Raw genomic sequence first — 17,027 nt, 5'->3', positions numbered from 1 at the left:
CATACACTGTTTGAATTTTTTTTTTTTTTAATATTTTCTTATTCTGTGCATAGCTAGGAATGGTAAAGGAAGCAACAAAATATGAGAAAAGCTGTTATGGTATTTCTTTGCCTGACTGGAAGCAGGAAAGCATTTTAGAACTGAGCCTCAGAAGAAACCCTATTTCTCATGTTATTTTCCAGAGTTAAGAGAAGCCAGACCAGGGGCCGGCAACCCCCAGCACATGATCCACAGCATGCTACTTGAGGCCATTTTTCTCGGCCGAGGCTCAGGGCAGCTGCGGCAGGTGGTGGGCAGGCTGCAGATCGCTGCACCGGGCTCTGGAGCCCCAGCACTCGCTCCATGCTAGTAGCAACTGTGCCTATGCCTCAGGGCACAGGGCAGGGAAAGGGCCAGGGCAGCGCAACCCTGGTCCCTCCCTCACCATCCACCCAGAGGCACACATACAGCTGCCACCAGCAACACAGATTGGGCCCCTTACAGCTTCCCCATGGTCTGCCTGTGGTGTACCAAGTTGAGGCATGGGTTAGGGTGTTTTTGGCACTCTGGTCAAAAATGCTGCTGACCCCTAAGCTAAACTATATGAATAAGATGCAGAGGACAAATTTCCAGGCACTTATCTGAAAAACAGTCTTCTGAGGTTCACCTATCAGAGAGAAGCCCTTAGGCATTTGCTGATTACCTGGAATTATGCAATATGTCCAGGGGCAGATCCAAAATGTGGTGTGGTTGTGCAGTCGCACCCCCTTTGATGTTGAGAATTTTCATTTTGGCTACCAATCACATACACAATGAGCTCTCCGCTGCCACTGCAACCCCCTTTTCAATGTCCTGGATATGCTCCTGAATATACTGAATTTAATTAAACAAACGGTGCTCAACAATTCCACATTCTGGACCTCTTCGTTAAAATTAGGTCTGTCTAGAAAACAAAACCTTTGTATTGCAAAAAAATTGTTTTTGTTACATTAGAACAAAACCACAACTTAATGATTTAATTTTGTAAAAGAAAGAGAATGAGGAGAAGGGAAACACCTAATCACCAAGCTATTATTCTCTCACTCTCTGCACAAAGACTGTAATTAATTAATTTTTACAGAGCAGACCAGGTCTAACAGAAGAGTCAGAGAAAAAGAGACTGATTCTACCTATTAGTTACATGAGTAACATTAGTAACACACACACACACACATATACACATATACAAATATAACATACACACACATACACATATACACACACATATTAGTATCTATATATTAATATACATATTAATATCCAAGATGTGGATCAAAGTAAGCAATGAGGCTTTTTTTATTTTGTTCAACCAGTTAAATTCAGATGAAATCATAAGAAAACCCTTGACTGAGCTACCCCTATCAGAAAGCATCATTGCTTGAAGACTGATAAATGTTTTACTAATGTTACATGGACATGCTCAACAGGTTATAAGTGGTCAACAAACTATCATTTCAGTTGAGAGCTCTGATTCTGCCGTAGAAGTTTAATTGAAAGGCACAATGATTTATAGGGAGCTTGGAATGCAAGTAAAATATTTTATCTTTTCATTACTGACAGGTCTTGGAGTTATCATAATTCTTCTTGCCACCATGGTAACCTCAATTACTGGGTTGTCAACTTCTGCAATAGCAACTAATGGGTTTGTCCGTGGAGGTAAAATCTTTAGGGTTTGTTATGCTTTCAAGACTTAAAAAAGGTCTCAATATCTTATTTTCCTATGAGACTATCTAGAAGTTTTAATCTCTATATATAAGAACACCGAGGATAAATGACATTTACTCAAAAGGAACCTGCAGGTAATGCACTTAGCCAACACTAACCACAATTGACAGGATGTTTTAATAAATCCCAGATTCCAGTTCAGTTTGTGAAGTACGTTTCAGATACTCCTGTTTAAGACCAGCTGAGAAACAGCTTCCACTTCCTCCTGAAATTCTTTTTTTCCCTTAACCTTTTATTTCTATTCAGAACATTTCAGGTGTGGTGACACTGCACTGAACACATCGAACAGAGTGAACACAATGAACCTTCATCCTTTAAAAGAAAGCCTGGTACAGATCTGTGGATGTAGTAACTTGTATCCTATGCATTTCCTTATAAAACGCTTTCACATTTCAGGTTCTCCTTGGGCCATGAGTGATTATTCTTGACACAGTAACAAAGTTTTGTACTTTTCAGGTACTTCATGAAACCTGATTATATGTAAACATTTAGTGCATTTCAGGATCTAAAAGCTACAACTGGTCTGATTGCCCTAAATGGACAAAGGTTACTTCTTACTACTGGACTTAAACACCAACGAATTGTGCATGCATTTGGTTAAAAATACTCTCTTTTGGGATCTTTCAGGTCTTGGAGTCATAGTTATTTCTCTGAGTGTGGTAGTAACAACATTAACAGGTATCTCCATGTCTGCCATTTGTACTAATGGAATAGTAAAAGGAGGTAAGTACATTTAATTACATGAAAAACAGAATTCTGCAGAGTTGATTTAATATAAATTAGAGCCATGGCATTTGTCTTAGTCCAATAACATAAATTAAAAAACAAAATAAACAAAAACCCCAACAACAGAAAAGCTTTTGACTTTTACTGATCTCCTTTACTGGACTAACCCTAAACAAAAAATGTGCGTCTTCATCAGAGCTGATCTTAAACATGACCTAACATTAAATGCTGTGGCCCATTGTCAAAAAAGCAAAATTCTAGTTGATGGAGATCATACATCTAGAGATACAAAACCTTTAAAGGCTTTATGGCATCACTCTACAGAATGGTTAAACAAAATGTAGTGCAGTTTCATACCCTGAGAAATGAATTTTCACACTAACAATGGGATGGATACAGGTAAGGCAGAAAATGTTTAGTGGTAACGTCTTCTCTGTAGTGTCTTCATTTTAATTATATACTGTTAAATTATTTCCTTAATGGGTTATCTTTGCATGCTAAATGAGACACGCTAAAAGTTATTAATGATTCTCAAGGATTCCTGTTATGGCTGGGCATTTACCATACTGAAAATTTGAAATGCTAAGGCAAGTCCTGAAACTGGAACTCTTACAAACAGTGACCAAGGCCTTTTCCAATGTAATGTTACATTGCCATGAAAACATGCTTTTCTGTATGAACAAAGCAAATCCTGCCTGGGTTACTTAAGCAAAAAGTCGATTGTCCCCATTAGTTTTACTCACAAGGGTAAAGTGAGCAGGATTTTACAGTATCTTAATTATAAAGCAGCAGTCTTTTTTGCTTGCAGGTGGAGCTTACTATCTGATTTCAAGAAGTTTAGGACCTGAATTTGGTGGATCTATAGGGCTCATCTTTGCTTTTGCCAATGCTGTGGCAGTAGCCATGTATGTAGTTGGATTTGCTGAAACAGTTGTAGAACTGCTTAAGGTAAATATGAAAGTGTACTTTTGAAGCATGTGGTAACTAGGGAATTTTGTTAACTTTGTTTAACTTATGATCTATTTCTAGCTCAGGGGTCAGCAAACTTTTACTAACATGGGCCACAGCTTGTAACCTGGCTGGTGTCACAAGGCACCATTCCCCCCCGGCTGTTCCAGCAACAGTGAGCAGAGGTTGCCGTAAGGAACAGCAATTCTTCACTGGGCTGGAGAAGCTGGCAGGAGCAGCAGAAGGTGGCTGGTGCACCATTAGCAAAACACAGACAGGATCAAACAGCTGAGGATTGGCACTCCTTTAGTAAAATGCAGACCAGATAAAATTTTTGCAGGCTGGATCCAATCCCCTTGCAGGGCACATCCAGCCCTTAGGCCACAGGTTGCTAAGCCCTGCTTTAGCTGATGCTTAAGAGGTATCTTTTGCTAAGAATTAGATATTTCAAAATGTGCCATAAATCCAGTTTATAAGCTTTTCCATCATTTCTACCTTATTGCAGAAGTGTTTCATACACCACTACAAGAGCTTCATAACTACTAAAGGGAATAGGCTCCTAATTAGTCAGCCAATAATCTTGACTACTAGGGCGAAACTGGCACACAAAATGTGAACTGTAGGGCTCATTAAACTCTGAAACTGATTAAACTACATTTGCTCATTCCATTCCATCTTACCTGATTGTTTTGTCATAGGAACTATATTTCTAATAACATTGCTTATACTTTCCAGAGCAGTAATGCAATGATGGTGGATGAGTCCAACGACATCAGAATAATAGGCTCCATAACTGTAGTGATACTTTTAGGTATATCTGTGGCTGGTATGGAATGGGAAGCAAAGGTAAGATTTTAAAAGGACATATAAAAAGTATGAATATACCATAGAGCATTTTACATAGGCATAAGAAAAGATATTGGGGTTGGAGAGCTACCTAAAAGATGGAATTATTAAGCATTCAACATAAACCCATGTCTTTTCGCACTGAAGTCAATAGGCATTTAACTCTAGATTTCAATGGGAGCAGGGATAGGCCATGCACTCTATTTTCTCTTTGAATGCATATTGGTGGGAGACAAGGGGTTTGAGTTCTTCAGGCAGCTTAGTTTTATTTACTTTGTAATTGGTGGCTGATTCTCCTAGAATCCTGGAGATGTGCCCCTTTTGTATTTGGTTCTGCTCTATAGAATAATAATAAGAAAAATAATGCATGAGGTTGTCATGGTACTTTGTAGAATACTGGCACTGAAAATGGATGGCTATATTTGTTATCCATTCATTACCCTCTAATCATTTCAGCTTTGCTTTCAACTGTTCAAAAGTTCAAAGCCTCTGTTGCTTGCTGAGAAGAACACCTGCAACATAAGGAATTGAAATCCCTAAGAGAATGGAATGTACCTGTCAAAATCAGGGCTAGAAAAGCAACCTTATTTTCATATTCTTCTGTAATGGGAATCTAGAGGTACTTGTAAAGAAGGTCAAAAAGCCAATTCGCTATTATATTCCTTGAAGTAAAAACCTGTGGGAACTGAACAAATTATATCAGTATAAAATGTCTCATGCTTAATATTTATCCACCAGTTTGCTCTTTTGTTTTCCAGCCCCTGTAAAAGAATCCAACGTAACATGAAGCAGTAGTCATAGTTGTCTATATTTCATCTCCATTCTTTGTTGCAGATTCTTACTCTCATAAAGTTTAAGGCAGTTTTCCTCTTCAAATATCATGTTATATCATCTCCCCGTGTGACATCAGTATTTTTTAGCAGAAATTTGAACTCCATCATTAGTAATACATAAAGGCTACCAAATTAATAACTATTTTGAAAACAGAATTAGACTAATAAAAAACCTTCTTTTTATCTCTATTAACAGGCTCAAGTTATTCTCCTAATCATTCTTCTGGTTGCCATCATTAATTTCTTCATTGGGACAGTCATTCCTACCAGCAATGAAAAGAGGGCAAGAGGCTTTTTTAATTACCAAGGCAAGTGTTGCTATAACCTAGTCATGACCTAGTCCTGCAGCCATTACTTAGGCAAAATTCCCAGTGAGAAGGCTAGCAGATTGGGTTCTTTTATTCAAAGTTAAATGAGTGTGTGTTAAAGAAACCCCCATTTTTATTATTTCTTGGGGGCTGAATTTATTCCATTTATTCCCAAACTGTTTCACATAACTATATACAAACACTTTAGTTACCACCTGCAGCACTCCTGTAATTTCAACACAGTTCTTTAACCTTGCTGGAGACTAGACTGAAATGATCAAATTCACTTCACTTTCAGTTCACTTACAATAGAAGACATATTTGAACCCAGAGGTGAAAGAAGAATTAATTTACCTTCTTCATCACCTAATTTGAGAACAAAGTACTTGTGCTATGTTTCATTTTCCATCCTGGTTTCATTCTCATCTGTATTTGCAGCTTCAATATTTGCAGAGAACTTTGGACCAGGTTTCAGAGATGGAGAAGGATTTTTCTCGGTCTTTGCCATTTTTTTCCCAGCTGCTACTGGCATTCTTGCAGGGGCCAATATCTCAGGAGACCTAGAAGTATGAATTTCATTTACTTTATAATACTGGTTTTGTTATAGATGAGTAAGAATGAACAAGAAAAGAAATTATCAATCAATACTAGACTCACTTCAAATACACAACTAATTCCATAAGGCAAAACTCTCATTTTTAAATATTTGTTTTATCTAAGCACATCAGTTCACATTTTCCTTCTTATACAATGCAGCTATGTACACAAAATGATTTATTTTAAAATTTGGTTTGCAGAATGTAAACTATGGAATTTAAAAGGGGTGTTTCAATAACCTATAACAATGTAATATTACTGAATCTATTATCAGTATGTTGTACATGAAAATTAGTTGTGTAATTCCCATTAGTATTTCTTTGCTTTTTATACTGAAAAAGTATACTGAAAACCCACAAGTTTTTACCCATAAAAGCAAGGAAATTAAAAGAATATGCTAAAGAAAGACTTATGGGAGAATCAATAGGAGACTAAACCCTTCCATGTGCCCACTTCCCTTGCATGAGCCTATTGCTCTTTAAGTAATGTGTCCAATAGCTAGGCAAATTGATAAATTAAGGAAAGGGTTTAGCTTTCACTTTGAATGACCTCTAGTTTTCATACTTTATATTAAAATTATATTAATATTTAATATTAACCTAATATTTAGATATGATTGAACTCTTTTAGCTAAAGACAAAGTTCAGCTCATTTTGAGCTTTTGAAGGTTTGCAAACCACTTGGTGAAACACTCCCAATATTTCTGAAGCTATTCACTACCCCGTAGTATTCAAGAAACATCAGAAACATAACCTGGTAATCTGTAGAGTATGTATGAATCATCAGCAGTCAGGTACTGAAAGATAGCCACAGTGGCACAGTTAATGCCACAGCTCTATACATACCTAGCTCAGCTCCACACAAGTTCATGAATGTTAATTTTCAATGTTAGAAAAGGCCAAGATTCAGCCAAGCCTAGTGCCCCTCATTGGTTTAGTGCAGCTAAGGCACACTAGGTTTTGCTGTCAGTGCTTTAGATTAGGCTTTAACAGGATAAGGGTAGTCTATATTCTTCTGATTATATTTATTTTTTAAGATTATAGCCTAAAACCTAAGATTACAGTGCAATGGCTACTTGTCTCCCATACACTAAAATGGAGTCCATTAAAACCTATCATAAGTTGGGGTTAAAGATTCCTTTGTAACTGAGCTGATTTGTTTGGGGGTGGGGTTCACTGTTTATCCCCATTCATTTTTTTTTGATAATAGTTAATGCTATTAATTCAATCATCCATATTAAATACAATGACCTTTTGATTTTGGTTGGAAAATCAAAGCAGTCCAATACCTACAAAATATACACAAACCCTGAAAATGAAAATATACAGCATTCCATTCCATGCCTCCTAAACTAGCTAAGTGACTAAATGAATTTAAAAGAAAGTTAACAAAAATTACTTTTTAGACTGAACAAATAAACACCAAGTTATAGCCTGCAAGAATTTTTGATGGTATTTAAATCCAGTAAAAAGTTAGAATGTGTAATTGAAAGCCTTGCAGTCCTTATTCACAGAAGCGTGAACAGTACTGGTGTCATTTCAAGACACTGTTTATAGAAGAAATGCTGACCCAACAGAATGGCCCCTTCCAGCAATAATACATATCATACTTTTATTGAATTATCTAAATTAAAAAGAAAAACAGTCAGGAAAGAGGTAGCTCACTTCAGACATAGCTACTGATGATTAGTTTCCAACAGCAATAACATTCTGTCTTGAGAAGGCTGTCAGCTGACTCAAAGAATTAGATGGGTAGTTTGGGGTAGGGGGTAAAGATGACTGCTCTGCTAGTGCAAAGGAGACTTAAAACTGCCATAACTAGACAGCTGAGGATTCTTCCAGTATGGCATAACCATATACACATAGCCTGCAAGTCCCCCCACATAGCCTGCAAGGTCAGGGGATAATGCCATAGTAATATCTACTCCCATCTCCAAGCTAGAGAGGCAAGATCCTTGTGCAGCTCTAAGGGTACATATAGATGTTCAGGGAAGTTAGGGGGAGGTTAGATCACATTAAAAATAGCAATTTGATCTTAGTTCACCCAGGTGCAGAACTTACACGGCAACAGACAGCTTAAAAAATGGCTGATTGGGTGAAAATCTGACCCCGCGTTTCATGAAAGTGCAGACAGAAGTGCAGCTTCCAGCTGTAACTCAGAATGATTTTTGCAAAGCTATCTGAGTTACAGCCTTACCCAAAACCAAACAGAAGTTCACTCTTGGTTCCAAGGGGGAGGGGAATCCAGCTGCGGGCTGGGAGCCTGCTGCCAGTTCCCATAGCAATGGCCAGAGCTCTCTGCCAGTCCACGTTGTTTTCAGAATGCGGGGAGGCAGTGGAGGGAGCTTGTTCTTGGGGCTTTCAAGTAAGTTGGGGCGGAGGAAGGGGCAGGTGGGATATGGGGGTTGGTTGTTTTGGGGTGGGGGGTTGGAGGCTAAAAATAGCCCCTGTTCCTAGGTGGGAGAGAAAACCCCCTCCACAGATCCCATTCTCCCCCCCCCCCCATCTCCTCCATGGACCCTGCTAGCTCCCTAATCTTGCCAATCCTAGACCTCTCTGACCCACCCATGGACCCCACATGTCCCCCCAATTCCCCTGTGGACCCCACTAGCCTCCTTGATCACTCCTGTGCACCCTGCTAGTCCCCATGATCTCCCCAACAGACCCTGGATGGCCCTCAGATCCCTCCTGCAGACCTCACTAACCCCATTGATCCCCCCACATGAACCCCACTAGCATCTCTATTCCCCTAATCCCTCCTGGAGCCTGCTTGCTCTCAAATCCCCAAAAGACCCCTCCCACCCCCATTCTGACTTACTTTAGATTAGATGGAATTAAAAATTGCCACCCAACCTCCCCCTAACCCTCCCAAATGTCTGTACATACCCTAAAGGGCAAAAATTCCTTCTCCTATTTTTTATTTGCATACACACGCACCAAGTCTTGCTAGCTTGTATATAATGAAAGTACAGAGAGTAAAGTCTTATTTTCCAGGTCTATAAAGAACTCACAGCAGTTTTTGTTATTACAATCTTTAAGGACCCACAAAGTGCTATACCCAAGGGAACAATGTTGGCCATTCTGATTACAACTATTGCTTACCTAGGAGTTGCAATATGTGCAGGTATGTAGTGAACATCTGTTTTGTGTCATAATTAATACAATTAAGTAGGTTTAGAGCTCCATACTTAGACGAATAGTTAACCTCATCATTGTTTTTGATCCTGTGGATTTGCTATGCAGTAAGACAGCTGTTTTGACTTTATAATGTATGAAAAAAGGAAAAACAGATTAACAGAGACAAAAGGCTCCAGTTGACATCTGGATGGGATTTTTCCAACTGTGTGCCTACATACAAGCAGAGGAATTCCTTTTGTATTATCAGGAAACCTTGCGGTGCTCTGCAGTTACTTTTGTACCCAATTCAATGACAAAGACTCATCACCCACTGATACACAGTTCAGAGGAATGTTCTAAAGATGAATTCTCCAAAAGAAGCGTCAGCTCAAAATAAGTTTCAAAGCACAGTTCAACAAAACAGACACATAGAAAATAAACCTCTACTACTGCCATCATCTGTGTGAGAGGAACAGGCAATTAAATTCTCATTATTGGGGTGCAATACATATTCAAATACCAAGTTTATTTCAATTTTAAGAAGGCACCTTAATGAATGGTATTTCCTCTTTCTGCACGAGTGACTTAGCATCGTGCTAGGGCCCTGTAAAATGCGCTCTTTTACAGGAGACAGAAAACTACAGTCTTTTTGGACTCTTCTGGTCTTTGTCCTTTATGCAAAGGGAGGGGAGCTCTCACCAAAGCCAACTCTGGTAATTGAATTATGAGTGTCTACATTTCCCCTGCAGGGTCAGTTGGATACATTTGTTCTTCACTTCCTGTCCTAAACCGGTTTAATGTTCATTTCTGTTAAGCAGTGGTTGCATTTCAACCCCAGGAGTGCTGAATTTCAGTGTAATGATTTCTGGTCAGCCTGCACATCAGTTTGGGAACTGTCATAATAAAATCATGTTTGGACATGTTTGAAAATATTGTGTGAACTTACACTTTTGCTATGAAAGATGTTGAGCTCACAGTTTCATAAATTAACTTCCCAGATTTCTTCCCCGTGCTGAGAGAAAGCAAAATGAAACAAAACAAAACAAAAACAGAGACAGAACATAAACTTCATTAGTAACAAAGAAAAGTCTACAGAACAAATTCTCAGGTGGTATAAATACACATAGTTCTATTGACTTCTATTGGAGTGATGCCAGCTTAGAAGAGCTGGCCCATGGAAGCCCTGATTATACCAGAAATGTATGCCCAGACTTGAAACACTTTGGCAACATGACTATCTTTGGACTCCAGCACTCTTAAAGAGGCCCAGAGATGAAATATGTACTTCACTATGTCTGCTCTGAGTTAATGAGTTCATTTTCTGTTGATCCTCCAAGCACCATGTACTCTACTTCCATAAAAATGCCAGTCCCCACTGTCCAAAGCATTGACTTCTTTTGAAAGTGCTCAGAGTAGATATGTGCTCACAGTACAGAAGACCAAGTCACAATCTAGAGAAGTAATATTATCCTAATGTAAAGCAGTGCTCTTTGGGATAAAACTGAGGCAGCAATTTTTATAAAACATATATATGCAGGCTAAGATCCAAAGTGTGGCAGAACATTCTTTTAGCATCACAAGGAAGGGAAATAATAGTATGTTGTTGTTTCTACAGCTGCTTGTGTCGTGCGTGATGCTACTGGGAACGTCAATGATACGGTTGTATCTGGAACAAACTGTAATGGATCGTCGGCATGTGCCCTGGGCTATGATTTTTCCAGCTGCAAAAGTCAGCCATGTGCTTATGGGCTGATGAATAATTTCCAGGTTTTAATTAGCTAATATCTATAATTATAAGCAATACATGCACACATATGCAACATGTGTAAACAAGACTTTGTTTACTGACAGCTAATGAATAGAGCCTCCTTTCTACCTCTAACCCTTCTGCTGTTCCAGTTGTTCTGGTTGTGTTGCCCTCATCAGGAACACCATGTCCGCCGTCTTTTCTCTGGCAGATTAAGTTAAAAAGAACAACAACAAAACAAGAAAGGTTGGCCCTGCCCAAACCCTTTGCCTGGGTTCACTTTGGTTTTCAGTTCTGCTGCCTTAATTTCCTCCCAGTTCCATGTTAATTCCAGTTCTGTATTACCCTGAAGTTAGACAGAAGGCAGGGCCAGAGACTAACTAGTTCAGAGAGGCATGAGGTTGTCATAGGCTGTTGTTTCTCTGAACCAGTTAGTTTCTGTGGCACACCTCTGCCCTAACTTCTGGCTGCAGGTCTAGGGGCTGATGATCTCCATTCGCCACCACTGCTGGCGTGTTTCATCTGCTCAATATTCTGTAGTTACCCACAGGCACTGGACATCTATATACTCTGAAAAATCTCACTACGTGCTTCTCTGCTTCATTAGACACATAAGGACCTTGAAAACTCTGGTAGTCAGTCCCTGTGTGCCTCAGTCTGCTACTTGTAGAATGGAGATAATGGCATTTTTCTACCTCACGGGTATTTTATGGATTAATACACTACAGAAGGTGACTGGCACTGGGGCACTGTTATAAGAGGGGCTAGAGAAGTACCTGTGATTGAGAACTGCTTTCTATGTGCGAGTCTGACAGTTCTTTGCTTTTTTTGTTTAAGGTTATGAGCATGGTTTCTGGCTTTGGTCCTCTAATCACTGCAGGAATCTTTTCTGCTACCCTGTCATCAGCTTTAGCCTCACTTGTCAGTGCACCCAAGGTTTTCCAGGTATAATGCAGAACATCAATTTCCTTACATCCTATTTGACCCTAAGTAATATATAATCATGTGAGCTACCTGTCTTTATTAGCTGTGACACATTTTTCAAAAACATTAATTTTTTCTACCTGGGGCAAAACAAATACCTGCATAAAATATTTTAAAGAGGTTTTATTATATTAGTATAGAAAGAGACTTGGCTTGCTGTTTCATGCAATTGAGCCAAAAACTGTGATGACCTGGGTATGGATTCCAGGTCTGTCAAAAATCTGATAGTTGATTCGGGCAAGTCACTACTCTGTGCCTCAGTTTCCCCTATTAAGTTGTGCCATACAAACTATTGAAATAATGCTTACCATGTACTCTCTCTTAAATGTCACAGTTTATTTATCTACTATAAGATATTGTTTGAGTGCTTACATCTGTAGCAATTGATATATTTGATACACCCAAAATAGATATGATTATTTTTATTAGACCATGTGTAACTTAACACCTGCTTTACTAATATTTTTTTCTAATACAGAAAGCACTAGCTAACTGAATTAAGTTCCAATTTGTCCACCAGGCACTTTGCAAGGATAACATCTACAAAGCACTCCATTTCTTTGCCAAAGGTTATGGAAAAAACAACGAGCCAATCAGAGGATATATTCTTACTTTCATTATTGCTATGGCATTCATTCTGATAGGTTTGTACAATTGCTGCTACCCTACTATAACTTAGAAACAAATATGTGAGAGTTTACATTTTTTTCCATTTCTTACACCATAAAAATATCTGCTGTTAAGTCACTATCCATATTGGTATTTAAATGTATTCTAAGCTAAGTCTTTTAAATTATTTTCATCTTGTGAGAAAATCTAAGGTGCAAAGTGTGGAATGCATTTTATGTGATCACTGATTATTAATGTATCTCATTCTTTTATCATTAATCAAGCAGCCAGGAGAGAGGCTCAACTGCAGAGCATTAGCCAGTTGTGGCCACACACTATTCACAATCCACTAACATTGTCTCAAGGCAAGAATATTTGTTTATGGGCATTGACCACCTGCACTGAGTTCTCAAAGCCCATGCTCAAGTCAAAATAATCTTAACTGAAATGTTTGGTGTACAAGAAAAGCATGATACCTACTCTAGAGGTGCCCATAGTAAGTTATTTCAGGCAGGAATTCATACTAAAATTGTGGAAGTTGATATTTGAATATTTAGCTCAAGGACAAAGAAATCAGTAACTTGACTAAGCAATTATGCAGTCATGAATGTGCTTCCACTGAAAGCAGTGACACATTATTCTCAAAGGCCCACAATCTGACCAGGAGGCAAAGTAAATTATTATGGCCTGATTTGTAAAAGTGCTGCACACCTGGCAGCTCCAATGTACTTCAATGGGATAGGCACATGTTCATCACCTTAAAACATTAGTTATATCCAATTAACCAATTTTTTTGAGTTTTTCTATTTGGCATTAAATTCCAAATCTCAAGAAAAGACAGAACATCCTTTAAAGCCTTCCACATAGTAAATTCCCAAGGACTTCAGCACAATCTCAAAGTACTGATGCTTAGGAGATGTCCACAGCTATCTTCTATATTTCAGCACCACTGTGGTGGTTTGGGATATCTGGAGTCCTAAGTGAATTTGTCATATGACTTCATAATCAAACGGTGGGTCAAGAATTGAAGGGCTTGGTGGAGAGATTTTAAACCGTCTTTTGAAAAGGAATAAGTAAAGGTCACGATACCCCTTTTGTTCTTAAGAATTACATGACCTTTCTAATTGCATCTTAAAATAATTAAGCCAAAGATCCAAACTGTGATGTCTTTACATTAAATAGGCCCTTACATCATAAGCAGCTTCATCAAAATCAGTGAGACAGCTTCCATAGTCAGGCCTACCACATGAGTGAGGATATCACAAGCTGACCTGCAGTTAAAATGACCAGGAGGATGTCCAACCTCTGCAGGGGTAACAAACTTCTGCTATATCCAGATACCTTCATAGTTTGAAGAAATGCTGTCCATCCAAAACCCCTTCAAAGAAACATACATATGGCATTTAACTTGTGCTTCTTTCTTTCAGCTGAACTGAACACCATCGCACCCATCATCTCCAACTTCTTCCTGGCTTCATATGCACTTATTAACTTCTCTTGCTTTCATGCATCATATGCAAAATCTCCAGGTTAGTTTTAGAAGCTTCTCTGAATTCAATGTAAACTTCACAGTTTATCATTCTGAACATGAATAAGGAGTATATCTTAAACATAGTATCTGTAAAATTATTTAAGGCCTGAACATGATCCTCCTGAAGACAGGCAAATCTACACAAGGCTAGGGACTAATTCTCACAACTGTAATTTGGTTCTGGGATGTAGAGGCACCTATGCTTCCTGCACCTATGTTGCATAAGACAAACCTCAGGGAAGGAAAAAGGCTACTTCTTGGCATGTTCAGTGTTTTCCCTCTCTAAAGAATCTCTTTTATAGAACACCAGGCAGAGAATGCTTCCATCATCACTCCCCTTTTTAAAAGTCTGTGCAGCCCATCAGTCACATAGAGAAAGTATGCATAGCTCAGTGGTTCTCAACCTTTTTGGACTCAAGGTACCCTTGATAAAATGCCAGCTCTTAGTTTTCATTCATTTTTGAACAGCAAAAAATAGAGCAATTCTTCTGTTGCAAAGAACTCAGAAAGACCACAACAGGGCAGAATGGTTTTTACGCTATGGATTCCTCTATTTGAAATCCCTGGGCGTATCGTGTGAATCATGTCTTCACACTTAACAGCACAAACACTGTATGGCACCCCTGAAACTCCAGGGTACCAAGACATCCTAGCTGGAAATCAACCATTGTCACAACTACAGCAGGAAGGGAGGGGGAAGAGGGAGCAAGAGAAGGAGAAAGAGCCATCCAAGGCATCATGGTCTCTTCTCAATGACTGCAGAAGATCTGCAGGGAAATATGCACAAAATTAATAACTTAGACAACAGTGTCCTCCATTTAAGTGCAAAGACCAAAAGCATCCAGGAACGTCTCAAAGCCACAAAGGAGGCATACACCCAGTGGAAGGGAGGGGGCCATCACCAAGGGGGATTATACTTCCATTACTCGAGATTGTAGGGGGGCTGTTAGGAAGGATAAGGTGGAGATGGGACTGGGACTAGCGACCTGGATCAAGAATAACAAGACGTCCTTTTTTAAATACATAGGGGGTAAAAAGAAGGTACTGAGTAACGTGGGGCCTCTGCAGGACACACTTGGAAATCTGGTGGTCACACCAGATGACAAAGCTAACCTCTTTAACAGACTCTTTGCTTCCATTTTTCTGAGCAGGGACAGGGACATCCCCCTCACTGTGATACCGGACGGACCCAGGGGAGAAGCAACCAGGCCCAGGGTCAGTAAGGACCTAGTCAGAGAACTTCTGGTGGGACTAGACATGTTCAAATCAGCTGATGATCTCCACCCCAGAGTGCTGAGGGAATTAGCAGATGTCATCGCGGGGACCCCTGGCACAGCTTTACGAGCACTTCGTTCAAATTCGCAGATGATACTAAGATGTGGGGAGAAGTGGGCATGCTAGAAGAGAGGGACAGGCTACAACTAGATCTGGATGGGTTACGGGATGGGCAGAAGAGAATAGGATGGGTTTCAATACTGACAGATGCAAGGTATTGCACCTGGGGAGGAAGAACCAGCAGCATACCTACAGGTGGGGAACTCCCTTCTCATCGGCACAGAGGCAGAAAAGGATCTTGGAGTCACTGTTGATTCCAAGATGAACATGGGCCGCCAATGTGGGACGCGGTCAGGAAGGCTAACCGCACCTTGTCATGCATCCACAGATGCATCTCGAGCAGGGCCAAAGAGGTGATCCTCCCCCTCTATGCGGCATTGATCAGGCCACAGTTGGAGTACTGTGTCCAGTTCTGGGCGCCACACTTCAGGAGAGATGTGGACAACATCAAGAGGGTCCAGAGGAGGCCACTTGCATGATCAGGGGGCAGCAGGGCAGGCCCTAGGAGGAGAGGCTACAGGACCTGAACCTGTTCAGCCTCCACAAGAGAAGGCCGAGAGGGGATCTGGTGGCCATCTGTAAACTTGCCAAGGGGGACCAGCAGGCAATGGGAGAGTCCCTGTTCCCCCAAGCACTACCGGGAGTAACAAGGAATAACGGCCATAGTTGACTGAGAGTAGATTTAGGCTAGATATCAGGAGGCACTACTTCACAGTCAGGGCAGCTAGGATCTGGAACCAACTTCCAAGTGAAGTGATGCTGGCTCCTACCCTGGAGGTCTTCAGAAGGAGGCTAGACAATCACCTAGTCAGGGTCGTTTGACCCCAGTATCCTTTCCTGCCCATGGCAGGGGGTCGGACTTGAAGATCTGCTTAGGTCCCTTCTGACCCTACCAACTATGAAACTATGACTTGGGTATGAAAAAGACTGTGTATTTAACCCAGAGTACGATGCACTTACCCAAACAATACTCATTAGATACACAGTGGGCACATCTACACATGCTTTTAATCCAAGGCAATACATTTTATAGTTATAATATATAGTTTATTACTCCTGGGCATGCTGCTTGAATGTGTGCCTGTGACTGCAGCATGGTGAGCCAGGTCAGAGCAGCTCTGACTGGCAGGGGGCCCTGGGGAGTCAGCCTGCCAGCCTTGGGCTGCTCCAACCTTACTCAGCGTGCTGCAGGGTGGCTGGCTGGCGCATGAAGGTGTGGCCCTTCACTTCATTTTCAAGCCCCTACACTGACGCATCCTCATGTCCCACCTAGCTGGGTCAGTATCTATACATGCGGTGTGGCAGAGTAACAAACTCCACAGAACGGTCGTACTTGTAAATACAAGTGCTACCCTGCTGTGGAGTTTATTTGTTTCCTGTGGCCTAATAGGGTCTCACATGTATATTGAGACATTTACTGCCAAGCTAACTTGGCAACTCTGCAGTACATGTCTAGTGTAGATGTGCCCAGTGTGGTGGAATTAGCAGACCTGAAACTGATTCGCTCTATCATTTTCAAGGCTTCAGTTTCAGGGCTGCTATTAGAAACTTAAAAAATGAGGGCAGATAGGGACTCCAAAACTGACTAACTCCCATATTTTACAAAGCTTCTAATAGATGCCTTTTAATGGCAGCTTCCACTTCACCATTTCTATGCAGTTAACTAAGCTATAATTATATTACAAAAAGGAAGTTATTCTGAAA

The 17,027-nt window shown here is 40.3% G+C and overlaps 1 protein-coding gene across 5 annotated transcripts in view; it reads left to right on the top strand.

Annotated features, from left to right (window-relative positions):
* Nucleotides 1-17,027, top strand: part of SLC12A1 (solute carrier family 12 member 1) — a 59,367-nt gene that overhangs the window by 15,455 nt on the left and 26,885 nt on the right. For 4 of the 5 annotated variants that reach the window (XM_090028587.1, XM_090028591.1, XM_090028589.1 and 1 more), the window contains 10 exons: nt 2,371-2,466; nt 3,278-3,417; nt 4,153-4,263; nt 5,293-5,404; nt 5,843-5,970; nt 9,040-9,124; nt 10,733-10,884; nt 11,702-11,809; nt 12,369-12,492; nt 13,885-13,986. In XM_090028587.1, coding sequence (XP_089884713.1) covers nt 2,371-2,466; nt 3,278-3,417; nt 4,153-4,263; nt 5,293-5,404; nt 5,843-5,970; nt 9,040-9,124; nt 10,733-10,884; nt 11,702-11,809; nt 12,369-12,492; nt 13,885-13,986 — 1,158 coding nt within the window. Of the gene's footprint in view, nt 1-1,578; nt 1,675-2,370; nt 2,467-3,277; nt 3,418-4,152; nt 4,264-5,292; nt 5,405-5,842; nt 5,971-9,039; nt 9,125-10,732; nt 10,885-11,701; nt 11,810-12,368; nt 12,493-13,884; nt 13,987-17,027 lie in introns of all 5 variants that reach the window. The other variant, XM_090028592.1, reaches the window with a different exon arrangement.

This window comes from Crocodylus siamensis, chromosome 15 (assembly GCF_052110815.1).
Source record: "Crocodylus siamensis isolate JL-2025a chromosome 15, ASM5211081v1, whole genome shotgun sequence".
In the NCBI taxonomy this organism is placed as follows: Eukaryota; Metazoa; Chordata; order Crocodylia; family Crocodylidae; genus Crocodylus; species Crocodylus siamensis.
This window is presented reverse-complemented; position numbering and strand designations above follow the sequence as displayed.